Here is a 19,309-nt window from a genome sequence, read left to right on the forward strand (position 1 = left end):
TTATCAACTTTTGAATGACCTTTGAGCTTGTGTTGAGATGCCCAGCACTGAAAGAGTGAGCCCCTGTCCCTGCTGAGCATTGTCCCTTTGAGGGAAGGGGGCTTGCTAGCTCCTTTAAAATCTATCTTAACACGCAAACCTTGGACTTTCACCTGAAAGTAAAACGAGTGTATTCTCATGAAAAGATAAGCTAAATATACAGAAATTGCGTTCTTTTTAAACACCTGCCTTTTTTGGTTGAGTTTCAAGGAATTTTCTGTATTTCTGTATGCAAGCAGATGCTCAAGTTAAGCCAATTTCCAAGATAATTTGCTTCATTTTGGAGAAGGAATATCCAGTCCTCAATCCTTTTAGGCAGTCCTCCTCTGTTTTGGGAGATTGAAGCTTTGCTGGTTGCTTTGGATAAAGCTTCTCTTTATAGACACTTTTCTTAATGATCTTCTACTGGTAGCCCTGTGAACTGACAGCTGATTAAGTTTGCCTTCCATTTCTCCTGCTTGGACCTGTCAAGACTTGTCTGGTGTTCACCAGCCCAGCTGGATGGGCCAAGCTACACTTAACATGTAGTTGACCGCAAACTGCCCTATGTGTGCAATCAAGCGTGTCTCTCCTGGGCAGATGGATGAGGAAGAGTTGCACGAGCTTTTTCTTGTAACATGCAACCTCAGAACTATTTGTTGTGAATAAGAACAACTTATTGTTGTGAATAAGAATGTATTAATAGGCTATAATAGAGATTGGGCCTGAAGATAAGCTTGAAGATGGGCATGTGTGTATGCCTCATGACCCTTGAAAACACGTTGTTGGATTTGGGGACATCAGTGTGGAGCTATGCTGCTCAAGCAGGAAAGAAAGTTAGAGTTCACTTTAAAAGTATCTGTAACTATATCTTTGCAATGTAGTTTGGCATATTGCAGCTAATCTGTGTGTCATATTTGCTAATTTTTGTTGTCTTTCTCTCTTGGTTTGCAGGAGTAAGTCTGTGTCTATAACACTGGATGTACTGACTGCTTGCCTCAAGACTGAAGAGGATTTGCTCCACTTTGGAATATGGTGCCTAACTTCTGCATCCCAGTACTCACTGTGCCAGCAGCCATCCTCTGCTGTTTGATGCTGCCTTTAGCAGGAGCGGACAGTAAGTAACATTCGGTTTTTGAAAGCTTGCAGAAATTTCTTTCAACAAATATTAAACCTTCTCGGTATGTACCGGGAACACTGAGGACTAAGGGATAACCCCTTCCAAATCTCTTATTTTCCAATGTGTGCAATGCAGATAAATAGTATGTGTGTGAAGGGGCACAAGTAGAACTAAAAAGGCTGACAAAATTTATTCAAGTGCAGGAAGAGATTCTGTAGTAGCTGCAAGATCAAAACCTGACAATTTGATTTCTAACGTGCAGATGAGTAAAGAAAATAGGGAGTGGAGGAAGAGAGAAGTATTTGGGTTGCAGTAATCCCTGTTACGTTGTTTTCCTTGTTCTTTTACTAGCTCTTGTAATTTGTGCAGTACTGAGACATCTCTCCTGAGTCAGCAGGTGATTGAGAGCTGTTGGGGAGAGGGTGTGAGTTTTTACCTTCCAGTATAGCTCTCCTACACCTGTATTTCAGCACAACTGGAGTAAAATGTTTCCCTGTGGTTGTGCTTTAAGCTGTTGTGTCCATGCCTGTTGTCCTGATAGTCTTACAGTGCCACTGTGACTGGCTTTGATTGGCCCCATCCAGGCCAAGGAGAAAGCTGTGCACAAAATGCTGTTGTGGACAGACAGGAGGAGAGAAGCTTGGCTGATGGTGGACTACTGAAAATACCTTAGAGTAGGAATTTCCCATTGAATGAGTTATTCAGAGTGCAGGAAACCTTGTGGGTTCTTTGTATAGTCTTGGTTTTCATAACTTGTGTGTATTTGCTAGGCTACCCTCAAGTATTTGTGCAGCCCCCCTTCCCTCTTTTTTTGCCAGTATCCAGTTTTTCAGTGTCCAAATGTTTGCACATTTGTCGCAGACTCTGGCAGTTGTGAATTCTCTGTGCCTTTGAAAGCACCCAGGGCTCCTGGGATGCTTAAGCAGGAGTAGAGAGGTGACTGTGATGCACCTTCTGAGCTGCCACCAGCCATCTGCTTCTCACTCCAGCTTTAGTCACCAGGCTTATAATTAAGATGTAACTTTGTGAAAGTTGAAGAAGATCTTGATACATACTGGTAGAAGCCTGGCCGAATGGAGAAAAAAGACTGGGGGTTCCAAAAGTTCTTGACTGAATGGGAAGGAGTAAATGTAGAGAAGCTGGAGAGAAGAGTGAAGGGGAGATGTGAAGAAAGACACAAATTGTGTCATCACTAGGGATGACTTACACAGACAGTGCTTTAGCATGTGATCTGTGTGAGTCTGAGCTGCCCAGTGAAACCGGAGGCAGCAGCTGTCTCCTTCCTCAGCTTTCTTCCCTGGCTGCTGGTGCTGCTGCTGCAAGATGCTTATTCAGATCACTTTGTGTCTACACATTGTAGCCCATTTTGGAGTCTGGCACAGATAAGTATATGTTTAATGTTCTGAGGTGTATAAAAATTCCCTGAGGTTCATTATCTTTATCCTGGCCCAGGCAAAGGAGAGAAGCATCACTCCATCAGATGCGCTGAAGCTGGTGAAGCTTGAGGTGTCCTAGGACAGTTCTTGGCCTGAGGATAACTTACAGTAGGCATGGTTTGCTGATTTGGTGGAATATTTCCACATGCTTAAATTTAACAAAATTGACCTCATTTCACAGGCCCAGATCCAAATATTGATGTCTCAGATGTGGTGTGGAATGCTTCTGTGTTGAGAAGCAAGCTATCTGTAGATATGCCTTTCTCTGGCACAGGCTGACTCTGAATTACTTTTTCCTAATCTGGAATGCAGATCTGGAGGACAATGACTTTTTAACTGCCACAGCCACCAGGAATTCACTGAGGGTTTCCTAGGATGGAAGGTGTGTATTTTAGTGGGCTCTGTATATTTTAGGATCTTACAGCTTTTCTCTTATCTTACCGCACTGAATCTGGCCACCAACTCTCAGTGGCGGGGAGCTGTGTGAAAGGGACTGCTCTGCACCTCTGCAGGGGGAAAAAAATCATCCCTAAATCCTGCATAATTCATAGATGGGCAAGACACAGTGGTGAATATGCATTGAGGAGTCCTGGTTCAGGAGGGAAGTGAAAGGCAAGGAGAAGGTATGATAATACATGCACACTGGAGCTTACTGCAACAACTAGAGAGGGATGCTCTGAAAGGAGCACTACGTGCACCTTCAGTTTTTTCGGTCCCCTAAGCATCCTGTTGGCCACAGTCAAAGACAGTTTATTTACATGGATTCCTGATGTAGTATGGCTGTTCCTGAGATTTTACTGTGTTTCTTCCTTTTCCCCATTGCAGCACTGCTTGGAGGCAGTGGAGGGATGGGTAGGCCCCATATCTGCAAAGCACTCCTGCATTTCCCCAAGTAAAAGCAACGTGGTAGTGGGAGCAGAGTCGTCCCTGTGTTTGAATTCCTAGAGTCAGTCTTCAAAATCTCTTTTTGTAGGAACAGTGAGGATGGAGGGCTGTGATGGGCTGCGCTGCGTCCCAGGCAGCAGGTTGTTGCGTGGCTCGTGACTGGGCTTCCCTCACATCCCCGCCTGTGCCTTGGAGCTGCCATTGTCACAACACATTTCAGCATTGCTGCTGTAGCTTCCTGACAATTAGGCAGCTGGCAGTTAGCTCGACGTTAATGCCTGGGATAAACCAGATTGAATACGTATCACCTAGCAGAATTAGCGCCGGGCATACGCTGCGATGCCTCTCCCGGAATCAAGTTCGCAGGAGCTGTGGGTAACGTCAGCGCTGAGGAATGGAAGGGGCATTCAAAGGTTAGACGTGTGGCAGCGTGGCAGAAAAAGAGGGGCTCTCCGGGTGCCTCCCTGCCAGCGGGACAGGAGCAGTGGTTTCCCGGCCGCTCTGGTGGGGCGCTGGGGGGAGAAGGAGAGCAGGAAGGGCCACGTGCGGGCGAGTGGTGGATACAGAAGTGCTAATTTGGCAGAAAGCACTTTCAAATCCTCCCCAGCTTTTACAGACTGCAGTAAGAAATTATTAAATTTTCTCTGTGATCTGAGTGTGTCTCTGTCAGGGTGACCCTAATTCCATTAGAGCAGCTTGGAGCTGATTCAGGATGACTGTTTTACACTTTCTCCTTCAGCTTGCTTGTGGGTTGTTTGGTTTGGGTCGTTTTTGTTTTTTTTTTCCCCCACTCTGTGCTTCCCTGTCTGTCAGCTTTTGATTGTGCATAGGAAAAATGGCTTTGCAGATTTCATTTAATGTTCGGTTCAATTGTCAGCTAAAAGATGCTCTTTTGCAGCTTTTGGAAATATGTCATTTACTATAATAAAATAAAAAACCACAAAAAATCCCCTCTCAAAACAAAATGCAGAGAAAACAGGAAGAAATCAATACTGTCATCAGAAATGTGTTTCATTGTTGGCTTGTTTTTTTAAAAATTAGGCTTTTGTTTTTTACGTCCTGGGCACAGCTTCCATTAGCCGAAGGAGGAGACTAGGTGACCCATCCAAAGTCTTTTCTAACTGAAATGTTTCTTGGTTTGTCTTGCGCAGAATTTAAAAGGGCTTAAGGAAGAAAACCACTTCAGAAATGACCTTGTAGAAGGAAAGAACTACGGCAGTATTAGGCCAACTACCAGTGAAGTGATACGTGGTAAACAAATTATTTGCACCTTTTGCTTTCTAGAGAGAGAGCAAACTTGGCTTTTGTTTGAGGGCATGGAGGAAGCTTCCAGCAGTGAGCTGGGGCTGGTGATGGCAGGTCTCTGGCTCTCACTGCCTGCGGTGAGCCAAGTCCCCAAGTCTGAAGTGTCTCAAGGCTGCCCTGCCCCTTGTAAGAGAGAGTTACTTTGTATTGGAAAAGTATATACGTCATACAAATGTATTTTTTCCATCAAGAATGTTTCTTGAGTGCTAATAGGGTTCAGGAGGCACACTGAAAATGAAAATAGGAAGGTGAGATGTTGATATTTGTGAAGGTTGAGAAATGGAAGAGTACTGATGGCCTTTCTAGACACGCAGCTCCAGGTGGGCTCTGTTTTCCCAGGGATTTTGCATTTCACCTGAAGTGCTGTCTGGAGTTTTTGGACAGAAGAGCGCTGGAACATTTTTATGGCACCTGGTTCCCCTTGTGCCTCAGCTCTGCTGTCTACCGTTAACTGTTTTGTGTTCCTGGGACCCAGCACTAGTGTTGGCAGGCTTTGACTCCCCGATTCAGCTCTACTGTCTTTGCTTCATAACCTCATGAGTGACGCCTCAACAGCAGCTCAGCTCCAAACCCATCTGCTCTGGGCCACCCTGTGGGACAGACTGGCTGTTGTGCCCTGGAAAACAGCTGTGCTGCAGAGCAGCATGGTCCCATCCCAAAAGCTGGACCTGAGGCTTCTCCACTGCTGCCTGGCATCTATGTCTGCTTACCGGTTTCTTGTTTGCATGCCTGTCCCCAAACACTGCACGTAGTGATTATGTGTAATTGGTACGATCGGATCCAGGTATTGCAGCACAGGTAAATACTAATTTTCTCCAATTCTGCCTTGACTAGCTTGACAAATTCCATCAGTGAAAAGAACATGTAAAATATTGTTTAGGAAAACCCCTGCCTGAGGCATTGGGGTTGCATCATTAAGGGACAGGTTGAAATATTAACCACAGTTATTGTGCAGCTTTATTTTTGGTGTCCTTACTCATCGTATATATATTTAGGTATAAATGGATTCCGCGCTTTTCCTTGAAATATCTAAACGCTGCCTGCTTGTAACTGAGTGTTGTAGACATCAGGGTAAGGAAGGATGCTGTGAGAGCAAATAGTACTTATAGACAACAGATCTTTTTCTGCGTTTATAGCCGTGCCCCTTTCAGCTCCAGCTTTTGCAGGAGCCGTGTGGGTTGGTTTGGGTAGCTACCTACAACAGGTCACAGCATTGTCATTTGTCTGTTGTGTTTTGTGGTTTTTTTTTTTTATTGTTAAAGCCAAGATCACGCATCAGTCAACATCAGCCGCTAGGTCAAAGGTCCACCTGGCCCTAAACCCCTATCCAGCAACAGTCGGTACAACGACCTATGGAGGATGCAAGAATGGCATATAATTCTAAATATATAGTGATCCCTTCCTGGTGTTGTCTTCTAGCCTTCAGTGAGAGGTGGCTCCTGAGCCCAGAGAGACGGTGGTGTTACTTTGGACAAGCTCACTCTGGGTTTTGCTCTCAGGCAGCTCTGAGCATGTTGTCACTCATCAGGGGTGTTCTGGGGCCAGTGGTTTGCATGAAGACCACAGCCTACGCTCTGACTTTTGCCTCTACACGGTGGCTCTGTGTTTAACCACTGCCCGCTGCTCTGCAGGGCTAACAGTCTCACATCACAGCCGTTCGCATCATTCGGGCTCAGCTGCGTAGCCAGAGTTAATCTCTTGTCTCCACAAGGGACTTCTAGTGTTTGAGAGTCCATGTAAGTTATCCGGCACAGCGGCAAATGTTGAGAGGCTGATATATTTAATACATGTTCTTTGAGAGAGAGTGTGCTTATTGGCTTGGTGATACAGAAAAACTGTAAAACTACTTGCTTAAAGTTTTACCTTCAGTGTAGATTCATAGATTTTTAAGTCCAGAAATCAGATCAGTGTAGTCTTCTACTCTGACCTGCACAGCACAGGCTGTATAATTTCAGCTAGTAATTTCTGCATCTACTTTCAACAGCTGTGGGTGAGCTAGCACGTAGCCTTAGGAGGCCATCAAATCACGATTTGAAGACTAAATGGTGGAGAATTTACCCGTCTCCTATGTGATCTGTAAAAATGGCAAGTAATCATTACTTCTATGAATCTGTATTTATTTCAAGCTTCGTTTATGCATTTTTTTTTTGATTCAGACAGTGGATGTTGTAGCCTGTGTCAGCTGGAGACTCCTGCTATTTAATGCAATCTCCTGAAGAAGCAAGTTAGAGAGAGGGTAGGAGTTAGACAAGCTGAAAGTTTGTACTTTTTGTTGTAGAAAAATGGGTTGGTCTTGATTTTTCTAATCAGAAACATTTTTTTTAGTTCTTCGCAAATCTTCCAGACTGTTCAATATATTTTCTAAAGTCAAGGGAAAAGGACCAAGAAGAGGAAGTGGCCATATCTTGCCGCAGTACAAAGTCACTTTAGCTCTTTTTCCCATAGCATTGAGCTGGGATGTGGTCCTCCACAATGACCTTTCAGTCCCTTTCTGGACCTCTGATTCCCAGGATGCAGACTCCCATTTCATTAGTGTGACTTGGGTTTTTACTCATGAGTATCTGCCTTTAAGTACATTAAAATGCATTTTGCTGGATCCCAGCTCTTCCAGTCCTGAGTAATTCCATACAGGTAATCTTCCCTTGCTGTTCCTAGCTGTCTACCAATCTTGGTAAAGCTTACCCTTTACTTTCCAAATCTAGCTGCAAATTAGTTGCATTTATTCTCAGATGTTAATCAGCTGTGACTATTTGCAAAGGGTACTCTGAGTATTTTAAGGAGATATTTAAAATATCCTATAGTAGTGATGGTAATATTCTTTGCAGATGGAAGGGAGTGGCAGGAAACTGATAAAATAATATGGTTTGTTGTGCTACTGCTTGCTACTGGGAGTACTGATGTCAGATGGGGGAAAAGTATGAGATCTAGTGGAGCTTTCAGTGTTTTAGCTGTGCAGTTGTGAAAAGCAATGAAGTGGTAATAGGGACGCTTTTTCTGTTTCTTTGATTATCTGTTCATTATGTTGGTGCTTCAGAATGGTACTGTAGTATAAGATGATCAAGCTCATTTTTGTGAACAACCAAGAGTATGAAATTTGTTTGCTCAAAATGTTAATCAATCTTTTTTGATGGTGAACATGTTTGGTTTAAAAAGGAAAAAAACCCGAAAGCATCTGTTCATGGATGCTTTTTCTCTGGTAAGATGTCTATCTTTATGTATCAGTAGCCAAAAAGCAGAGGTGTACTTTTAATTGTGTTGTATTTAGCCCCTTCTGAGAACCGTTGCTTTGTCTATGCCAAAGACAAATCTCATTTATTTTGTTGGTGTGAAAACACTGTAGGGTGCTTACTGAAAGTTTTAAGTCATAGAAACGTGTTTCGCCTTGCACACTTTACTGACATATGGTTAATGAATTAAACCAAAGCAGGTTTTATAGTGGATGATGGCGTTACATTTATATATGAATTGCAGCCTGCAATGCCAGACCTTGCCCTGAATGTCAGTTACGTTTGGGCTTTCTGTGATGCATCATAACATTAAGCCTTCACAATATGGGCCACTCACAATGGTATTAAAAATAAATACTTACAGAATGTATTCCATTTTAGGTCGTGCAGGCTGGAATGAACTTGCAGTCCTGCTGTACTTTTCAGATGGCCCTTCATTGCATGTATTACTCACTATTTTCATCCAGTTCCCCCTGTAATTAACAATACCACTTCAGGAATGTATTTTATAAAATTGGATTGAGACGTGTAGATAGTACCTGATCAAAACCTAAAGCAAATGGAAGTGCTGCTGTTTTCCAACAGAGGTTCGTGGCACCAAGGGTGACCATTCTGAGCTGATGCTCTGGATAAAGGCAGCTTGTCAAGAAGAGACTTGGACTTGGTTTGTCTCTGCTACGTGTGATTAGCGTACTCAAGCCGATACTGGGTTCTCTGGAAGTAGCCGTGGTCTCATAGAAAGGACCATAATCAGTACACTATTGGCACTGGTTAATACTGCAGATTTAAAAGGAAGATTGCACTCCAGGAATTATTCTTGCTTGCTTTTGCTGCTTTTCTTGTATCTTTTTAATTAAAAACCTCTGTCTACATGTGATGACTTTGTTGGTTCACCTCAAAGGTGATGGAAGCCCTTGCAAGTTAATTGCCATGCAGGGAGGAGATGACATTGACTCTTGAGCCTCTGTACTTTGATACCAGAGAAGAACACGTCTTCTTTGGAGCTGTTTTTAGCCAAATTCACTTCAACTGTTAGTGCAACTGTTGTGTTACTTCTGTTAAAGATTGTTTTGAAAAAGGGGTTTTAAAGAAGCCAGGAAATATTCAGCAGCTTTACTCGTGTAGGTCTTTTGACCCTGAAAAACTCCGTTTGCAAGAACCGTTTTGAGTCTTGGCATTAGCACAACTGTGCCTGGCAGGTAGGATGGTTCGTTTTCACCCGCTTGTCAAACCCAGTTGGTGGCTTGTGCAGGTGGGAGATGCGAGAGTATTGCCAAGCTCTTGCTTTCGTTGCGGGGCTGTATGTAAGGTGGAAATCACGCGTCCTTGGTTTTCGAGCTTGAAACTGAAGTTCTCTCTTTTGAGGTAAGTGTGAGAGTTGCCATGCATTGGTTTGAGAAAGGAAAGATTCATTAGAAGAACCGAATGATGAGTGGTGAAAATCTTGTGAAATGCCAAAACCAGTTAAAATACTGATATGATGAAGATGACTATGTATTTTAATCCTATTTAGCATCAAACAGAAGCCGTCAGTGGTTTCAGGATGCAAGAAAACCCTTAGAGAAGTGAACTTAATCTCATACATTCACCACATTTGATTTCTAGGGCATTTAATAAATTGAGGGGGTATGCTAGCAGGGGAACCAGTAAAATCTGAAGAGGAAAAGAGAGAAAATACTTGTGTTTTCCCATGTAAAGGACTGGAATGCCTTGTCCTGGCACAGCGTTCTTGTTCTTGGCATGCTGACTACAAAGAGGTTAGTATGGCTCTCGGCAGGATGATGAGAGTAGTCCAGGAGCTGGAAAGGCTCCCTTTGCTCCTGTTTGATGTACCAGGTAATGGTCCTGGCTGTTGACTTGTCATTTATACACGCTGTATATAGACTTCCAACATACTTTTTTATGCTCCATTACACACAGTTTATCAAGGGTTACACAAAGTTCTTTAGTTATAAGCTGTTGATTTCAGCTTTTTATGAGTTTGTTTCATGACTGAAATGTGCCCTGCTTGGTCTTCAGCCAAAGTTCAAGTTGGGGGGCTGTATTTTATGAGTTAGACATATGTTTTTTAGATCTTTCTGCAAAAATCGTCTTTGAATGCTCTTAAAAACAGAGTACAAAAATTACTTTTGTACCCTGTAAAACAAGTTGGTGTTATTCATAGGTCTCAAGTCTAAAATGTCTGTGCGCATATTTGACATGACTACAGATGTGCTTCAGCAGTCAAAAGAAAATGGAAATTGATTTGTGGAAGGGAGTGACCCATAGGAAAATAGCTGCTTAATAATATAAAGGGGATTTCATGCTAAATCATTGAGTGCGTGTGAGTAAAGGATGCTGTGTGAGCTTGTGCGTAACTAAATTGCCCATATATTCATTCAGTGAACGTAGGCAGAGCTGCTCTGTTCTCAGCCTTTCAAAGACTGAGAGGTGCACAGCAGAGGCGGTCCTCCACATCTTACAGCACATAGCCTGTAACGTGGGCAGAGAGAATTAATTCACGTTGACACTGTGGAGTTTGTGTTCTAGTGCGTTTGTCTGTTTCTTGAGGCAGTTGTGTAAATAGAGGGTTTTCTTTGTTGAAGTTGCGCCCTGGTTGTCCTGTAGGCCACAAGGGTTTGGAGTTGTCTTTCTTGACAACACCTGTTGGACCTTGAGTCTTCCTTAGTTAAATGCATTGAAACATTTAACATATTAGCTGCCTAAGTTTTGGGTTTTTTTTCTCAAATTGCAGAGTTGTGTGCCTTTATTCTAGGAGCAGAGTATGTTTTGGGAGGTTTTTACACGTTAAGAATCCGTGAGAATATGTATTGTTCAGTCAACATCTATGTACTGCTCAACGTCTTTTCAATTAGACATGCAGCTTTCTGTTGCAGATGAAGCTTTTTTTTTCTTGAGGCAAATTTAGCTAAAATTTTTGGCATTGTCTTTAAGCTGTAGTATGTTGTGTGAGAATAGTTTCCTGTGCAATTTTGAGGAATTTCAGAAACTCTGCTGAACATATAAAGGGTAATATGCAGTATACCACATGGTGTTTTCCAGGTTTATGTCAAATTGCAGAAGAGACTAGGAATTAGTTTGTGATATAATCATTGCTGGACTGCATTAAACTCAAGGTCCATTTAGCCCAGAATTGCCCCAACATAAACCTCTGATGATGGCCAACAAACAGTATGCGTTTTAGGGAGGTGTAAAAAGAAAGATCCCATGATTTTGCCTTTTCTTATGCCACCTAAATTAGTTCCCATTTCATACGTAAACCTAGATATTGGTGTAAGAAGCTGAACTTCTGTTATTGCTTGTGTAAAGCATTATTAATTGCAACAACTCTAAATATTGTTATATTCACATGGGCAAAGGAATAATACTCAATGTAGATTTGTCAAGGCCAGATCAATCTAATTTCCTTTAATGCCAGGATAACAGGCTTTGTGAATGGAGAAGCAGTAGCTGTCATTTATCTTTAGTAAAGCTTTCAGTGCTCCCTCATGAGACTTTTTCTTGTGAAACATCTGCTCATAGGGTGGGTATTTGGCAGTTTGGTAGCATTCAGCATTTGCAGTAATGATCTCTCTGATAGAATAGAGAACATGCTTATTAAATTTGCAGGCAACAACAAGCTGGGAAGAGCTGCAAGCATGTTGGAGGACACCATTAGAATTCAAAATGATCTTTACAAATTGGAGAAACTGTCTGAAAGGATGCATGTCAATAAGGAGAAATGTGGATAGATGTTTGAAGATAGGAGTAATCAGCTACATAAATACACAATGAGAGGCAACTGCCTAGACATCTGCTATGCAGAAAAGGTCTTGCAGTGCTAATGGATGAGAAACCGTACAGGAGAGGGGCAAACATCAGTGATATGCAGAAATGAGCAGTACCATCTTGAAGACACATTACATAGTCTTCCTACTCTGCTGACATTGATAAAGCGTCCAATGAAATGACGTCTCATCTTGAGCATCCCACTGCCAGAACGGAGGGACTAATTGAAGAGAAGTCAGTCCTCCCCATCTTAGTGCTGGGAGAAGAAATAATGTGCTTGAACTGCAGCTGGGAATTTCAGGTCGGGCACTGAGAGCTGACATGAAGGATTGTTGAGCACTGAATTGAATTTCCAGAGGAATTTCTGGAATCTCATATACAAACAGAAAGTGTTCCCTCATACAGGTTTTGAATTGCCAGTGTCATTTCTTAAATTGAATGTTTCTTTGTCTTCATTTGTGAACCAGGAAGGTACAGGCTCCGAGTTTCTCTTCTCTAGGTTGCCTGATTCTCTGGTATTTTTATCCTGCCCTTTTCATCTTCCTCTCAAGTGACAATCACTCTCTTCCATCTGACTTTGCAACTTGGTGTGAAAGCGTTTTCCAGGCCCTTAGTCCTCCTCAGTGCCTTTGTCTACTTTCTAGCTGTCGTGAAAAGGAGCTGATGGGGATAATGGAGGGGAGGCTATGCCATTAACAAAACAAGACTTAGAAACATCCTCTATATGTAGTTTCCTCGTGAACCCTCATAGGCTTGCTATCTTTTTGCCCACATCTGTGCATTGACTAAAGGTCTTTCAGCTGCCTGTACAATGTGTGGTTCATCTTCTGAAGCCATACGGTTAATTCAGCTCTGCAAATTGTAACAGGTAGTTCTCGTTTGGTTTTTTGGTTTTGTTTTTTTCTCTCTGTACATGTAGTGTATTTATGTGTAGGTAGTTGTCTGCCCTGAAACTTCACCACACTACACGTATTTGCAGAGGTGGGTGCCTGAACTTTCACGATCTCAGGAGCTCTTTGCTGGACAGGCAGCTGCCACACCAAGGCAGGAAGTTTTGATGCGTGGATGGTGGTTGCTGCTGTGATGCACAAAAGCCTGTCTCTGCCACAGCACCAAATGTCTCTGCTCTTCTGCAGTGATCGTCAGATACCTCTAATGAAGTTGATGTGGTTGTGCACATACTGCAGCAGTGCAGGCTGCAGGGTCCTGGAGCATCTGCCTGACTGACCGCTCCAGGGGAGTGATGCTGTCTGCTATCTAGAGCAGCACTGACCAGCACCTCACGGGGTGCATCCAAATGGCTTCTGGCAGCAAAAAATGCATTGGGGGACAATTTCGAAGGATGCTGTGGGTCTTGTAAGACATTCTGACTAAAATCCGTCTTAATGCCTGTTTGTGTGTATGAAAGGGGCAATGTATTAAAAGTGTGTGTGTGCAGAATACTTTCGTCAGCTGGAGCAGAAAGGAGGATGTGTAAGGTTTTTTTCCCTTCTCCTTCCAGTAGTTATTCAACTATACATCAACTCATGGACTTCTGTCTGGTGAGTGGAGTCCCAAGACTGTATGGGATGGGAGTGCCTCATGCTTCATGTTAAATGATGGTGCATAATTCATTGCACATTTGTCTTGGATAAGAAAAAGCTATTTGCCCGCCTAAGCTTTTTGTTTCCTGGGTTTCATATAAGCCGTGTACTTCCTGGAAAGCCTTCTCAAAAACAGGTCAGAGGAAATGTGTCTTTTTAATGAATTGATTTAAATCAAGATGCAGGCTATTACACGAGTTCCAGAATTCTGGAAACTCTGGCCATTATGTTGGGGTGTTTTGTGCAGTCAGACTTTGGCTTCAAACTGCAATTATTTTTCACAAGACCGAGAATGAAGTCTGTTGCCTGTTACGAATAATAGAGTATGGTAATATCACAGCTATATATGCAAACTCTGCAGCCTGGCAGCACAGCTGCTAAGCGTTACGTTTTTAAAATATGTACAATCTTTTGTAAACAGAATTAAAACCAGGAACATTACATGGTTTGTTTCTGCATGAGGGTGTTTTGTAGAGAAATTGAATGATGAACTGTTCTGCATTTTGAACTGCAAAAAAAAAAACTTCTGAGCCTTTGCACTTTCTAGTGAGTTGGGGAGATTTTCAAATTAAGACATGTGGAATCCTAATGGCCACCTTGACATTTCCTAGGCCTGGCTGGATACCTGGGCTTGATTAGTTTTCTAATGTACCTGCTCTGCCAAGCTGGAGAGGCTCACATGCTCTGCAGCTGAGCTTTCTTTAAAGCGATTGCACTGTAAACCTCGTTCCAATTAAAAGGTGATGGTGTTCTGGTAATGGAAAGTTGTTTTATTGTTCCTCTGCCCTGATATGCATGTGGGTGGAATTGTTGTAGGAAAGTGTTATCGCTGTTGTTTTTGTAGTTTGTTCTTATCTTCTATCAGTCTTCATATACAAAAAAGTGAGAAATGCAGCATGCCTGGGTGTCTGAGGGCGAATGTGAATCAGCAAGATAAACCTTCAGAGGGTGTAATGGGCCTGACTACAGATGATCCTTCAGCACTTTGCCAGCATCCTATAGCCTGTGTGATGTGTTGAACAACAGGCAACAGGAGAAAACGTGAATATACAGCAAAGAACCCACGACACCCCATCGTTTTGGTGCTGAGAATGGAATGATGCACGCTTAGGCTATCTTCTTCTTCAGCTCTCCTCCTCCCTATGGAGTGGGGAAATCAGAGGGAACACCGATGAAGTGAGAAAGCAGGAAATAAATGTACTGTGTTCTTCACATTTACTCGTTAAGTTTTCTGTCCCTCACCAGTGAAGTGCCAGAAGTGGGCTTTGCAGTCCTGCTGCTTTAGAGATGATGCAGACAAGCGCTCTCCTGAAATGCCCCAGCAGCTCCTCAGGTGTTTCTGTGCTCTGTTCTTCTCACCTGCAAAGAGAAACGCCAACATTAGCAGATCGCTGATGGTGTCTGTGCTGGCAGAGGGTCCCAGAACTGATTTATAGCACTTGTTCAGCTTTCAGCGAGCAGCAAATGCGTTGCTTAATTATTCATGGCAGATGTATTATTGCAGGAAATTAAGACATCAAGGAAACAAGTAAAAACTATTACTGAATAGAGCTATAAACAAGGTGAAAGGAGATATGGGGGGACAGTGCTGAGATGTTAAAAAAACCCTCTTGCTCAGGAACGTTTCACACTTTCTGAAAATAATTGGTTAAATTCTCAAATCTTTAAGTGATCATTCATAGTACATAATTAAATATTCTATTAGCTAACAAGTTGGGTTTAATTTGTTACATTTGTCATCTAAATTACCACATTTGTGAATGTGTTAAGCCTTCCTATGGCTTGTTTCAGCGTATCTACTTATACAAAGACACAATTCTCTTTACCTCTTTGACTTTCCTCAAAAGATTTGACATTTAATGTGCACTGGAAGGTTAGGGCAACCTTTGGCTTAATGTACCAAAGAAACTGGTTTTGGGTCCCTGGGCTGCCATTCTGCCTGGAGCAGTGGTGTAGGATGTTGCTGCAGAGAGCGGGACCCGAGTCCGAGCTGCTGGCACTAGATTTCCATTGTCCGAACCCTCTCTGCAAACAGGCATGTGTGTGCCTAGCTCTTGCAGATGGTACTATGGCTTTATTTAAATTTTTATTCATGTGTGTTGGTCTCCTCTGCCATGAACCTGTCCTCTAATCTGTGCCTGGTACCCCATACTTACACAGAGACCGGAGCTGTTGGCTTTGAAAAGCACCAGCACCTTCTTGCTCATCAGGTGGCACTAGGACACGTCTGGTGTTTGACCCGCTCTCCTTCATGCGGGGTGGGGGGGGGGGGAGTTTCTCATTTGTTGTTGCTCCAAGTTTCCATTAACTTTAAACCTTGCAGATTTCATGACAATTTTTCAAATATGTAGTCAGTAACTGACCAAAACTGACTGAGAAGGAAGTGGTTTAAAGAAAACCCTTTCAACTTCTCTTTTTAAGGTAGAATTATTAGCTTTATTAAAAAATTATAGGGAGCATCTCTAAGTTTGTAACCTCAGGTTTGCAAGAGTTTCCATTTCATTACTGTTCATAGGCTCATTATTTTGGTACATCTATAGTAATTTTGGAGCCCTTTACTTTGTAATTTCAATTATGTAGTTTGAAATGTAATGATTTAAGAAGTCCTGTTATAGAGGACTCGGAGCAATTTTAAGGTGAGCAGACAGGTGATTCAGCACCATATTAGAGAGAGCGTGTCTGCAGACAGGGTTACTTGTCGAAACGTCTTTTCTGTGTGCAGGTATTCGAAGTGGCGAAAATTCAGAAGTTGTCATCATTCATAGTCTTTCAAATTTAATGATAAAATAGCTTTCTGTAGTTCTATTCCTATGATGGGAGGTGTTGGAGTCTGTTTGCAAACATGGACTATTTGGTGTGCGAATATAGAAGTTGAAAAGAAAATGTTCTTTAACTTGTCCTAGAAGGTTAATTTTCCTCATTCTTGCAGGCATGGTATATGCATAGTTCATATATGAATATAACACATGATAGGAACGGGGAGAAAAAGAGATCTTGCAAGAATCTGACACTAAATCATAAACATTGAGGGAGGCGTTCCTAATTGGGTTTTCTGAAAGCTTGCTGTTCTGTGCACGTGCATCTCAGGATTGCCCAAACAGAGCTTTGCTTGCAGACCTAATCAATTGGTTCTTGAGCCGTTCAGCTTTTTTAATTACTCTTGTCAAAGTGAAAATTATGTGAAAGGACTTGACTGTGCAATTAGCTGCTGAACATTTTCTTCAGCAATAGTGGGAAGACAATACCAAGTCCCAGAATAGCAGTAGATACAACCATAGGAACAAATCTACTTCAGTGGAGAGAGATATTCTAGTAACCAATCTGAATGAAAGATAATTTATTTTTTAAATATGCATATATTCACAGATGAGAGCAGAAAATGCTGTTTGTAGTAAGAAACGCCTGTCCCCAGCTGAATGCCAGGTTAGTTATCATTGCTGATTTCCCTCTGATTTGAGCACCCTGCTCTCTATAATCAGATGCTGCCGCTCCGCCCGCAGTCAGGGCTGAGCATGTTTCAAGAGGTGCCAACTCTTCGACCTCCGTGCTGCCAGGGATGACATGCAAGTAGCTAAATTTTAGGAAGAAAGGTCATCTTTCCTGCTCTGCAGCCATGGGGGAGTGCACAATGGGTTTCTTCTGTGGGCTACGAGAGCCTGGCTAGCGTTCACTCAATGATCTATAGATCATCTGCTCAGACAAATTGTGTCTCTCAACAGCTTCACACTAAACTAATCTAGGCATTTAAAAAATAAATAAATGAGGCAGTGTCTATAAAGAGCTCCCGTCTAGTGAAGTGAAGCAGTTGGAGCCTGATTAATGAATCCCATTTACCAGCCTGCGTATGTGTTCGCTGCTCCCCTCCGCCGAGCTCTGTCATCCCGGACAGCCCTCATCCAACCGCGCCATGCACCGCCAGTGCCTCCGGCCAGGACACCGGCGTGGGGACGGGGCTTCCACCTCTGCGGTTGGTGCATGGCCATGGTGCAGAAGGCAAAGCCTGCACGGGGATATCCGTGCTGCCGCGTGGTGGGAGCTGCACCGTCCCTCTCCCGGCTCTGCCATGTCCAGGACGAAAGTGCAGTTGTGCGTGTTGGGGAAAATGCAATCTGATCCGTTTGGTGCTGGTGCCCCTCAGAAGTGTAACATGTTGATTTTCACCAAGTTAAAACAGTGTTTTTACAAATGCGATAAAAAATATCAGTTTAGATTGATGCACTGTGTTCAGTCACTGAGCTGATGGAAGGAACCTGTGCCGACTGTGTGCCGACTGACCAAGCTAACTAACTCTCTTTTCTTGAGAACAATGTGGTGAGGGCAGCTGAACAAACCTTGATACCTCGTCCTCCTGTGTCTGGAAATGCTTAATAGATTCGAAGGCTCAGAATTTTCATGCAGCTCTTTTCTGTTTTGATAGAGGTCTTTGAAGTCACTTGAACGTTTCACTAAGTGTACACTCCAGGTTTGAAGTTATTTTTGCATGGTGCTTGGTGATGTCTGATCTTCATTAGGCTGTGTACCAGGAGGTCAGCCTGCACGCATACACACACGCTTAAAATCATTTATGCTGCCGCCTTTTAGCATCCGCTGCACCTCAATGTGTTACTAGAAAAAGAAATCGCTTCTTCTTAGATAGTGAATAAGAAACAAAATTTCTCCCAAGACACAACATTTGTACAAGGAGTGAAGTTCCAGGACTGTACATGGTTGGGATTTTTTTTTCCCCGTGAGATGAAGGGACCAGATGCATCAGTGCCAAGACATCCATTCCTTGCAGAGAGGTTTGAAAGCAGGTGGAAGGGCTCAGAAGCCAGAGGAAAGCTTTTATTGGGTCTGAAATAGTCAGCACATCGACTTGTGGTTTTGGATTATAGCTAGAGGCAGGAAGTATTATGAGTACAGAAAGTTATTTTTAATGATGTAGAATATATAGCCTGGGTATGTGTGTAAAATAGCTACAGTCAAAACAGGAAACAAACGTTTATTTCAAGCTTTATTGTGTTTTTGAGTGATTGGAGAACTCTAAGTATGCGATAGCAGCTCCTTTTTGTGTATAATACTCATTCAGTGCATGAGACAGAAGGGCTTTGGAAATGAATGATCTGTGTGTGTGGAAGGGCACTGGTAGTGTGAATTCCCAGTTTTTCCTGCTGAGGAAGCTGGACAGAGCGTAAGGAATGGGACATGGGACTCTGGGAGGAAAAAGTCTCATGGTTAAAGCAGTTTTTGGTTGCTTGGATGTTTGAATTCCAGAAGGCATGGAGATGCCCCTAATTGTGAAAGGGGAGCAAATCTAGAGAGAGTAGATTTTAAAGGAAAATGATGCGATGTAACCTAAACGCAGAAGATGGTGACACACCAGTTATGGTATGAGAGCATTTACTAAAGGGACAAAAAAACCACAACTTTGCAGACTACTGAGAGTTCCAAGCTGATTCTAATGTGTGCCACCATGTGAATGTTAATGCTGAGGTGTGTATTACAAATCCTTGGAAAAGCAATGAAGAGCTGCTTTCTCTTCTGAGACTTGCTAAAAAATATGGAGAGATCGAGACTGGGCTGTAAGCACCAAGTTTTTAAGCTGCAAAAGGGATGAAAGGGAGGGAAAAGGTGTATCTGCCTGGGGAAATTGAAATACCTTTTCTCAACATGTTTGCGGATGGATTACCTTACAGGTATGTGAGAAATGTTTGCATTTTTGAGTTCCAAGAGGAGCTGGAGACATGCTGGTCTCCCCTCTTCACTTCCCTCCTCCTCCTTTACTTCTTGTGATTTAACATTTTTTAAGTTCTTTAGGGAGTTATGCTTTGTCCCTGCAATAGTTTTTGAATTATAAATTATTTTTATAAGCAAGTCCTCTTGACTGTGGATCGGCAATCTCCGTAAATTATTTGGTGGGATACTTAATTTGAAGTTTCTTCATTGCTTATGACAAGATGTTTCTGCCGCTGTCACTGTTGATGATTC

At 42.7% G+C, this 19,309-nt stretch overlaps 1 protein-coding gene across 1 annotated transcript in view; it reads left to right on the top strand.

Moving 5' to 3' along the window:
- Positions 1–1,050: 1,050 nt before the first annotated feature.
- The window catches only part of PTPRF (protein tyrosine phosphatase receptor type F), a 254,792-nt gene continuing 236,533 nt past the window's right edge, over positions 1,051–19,309 (top strand). The window contains 1 exon segment of the mRNA XM_086617772.1: positions 1,051–1,135. Within this exon segment, the coding sequence (XP_086473898.1) occupies positions 1,051–1,135 (85 nt within the window).

Source organism: Tauraco erythrolophus, chromosome 10 (assembly GCF_009769465.1).
Source record: "Tauraco erythrolophus isolate bTauEry1 chromosome 10, bTauEry1.pri, whole genome shotgun sequence".
NCBI lineage: Eukaryota > Metazoa > Chordata > Aves > Musophagiformes > Musophagidae > Tauraco > Tauraco erythrolophus.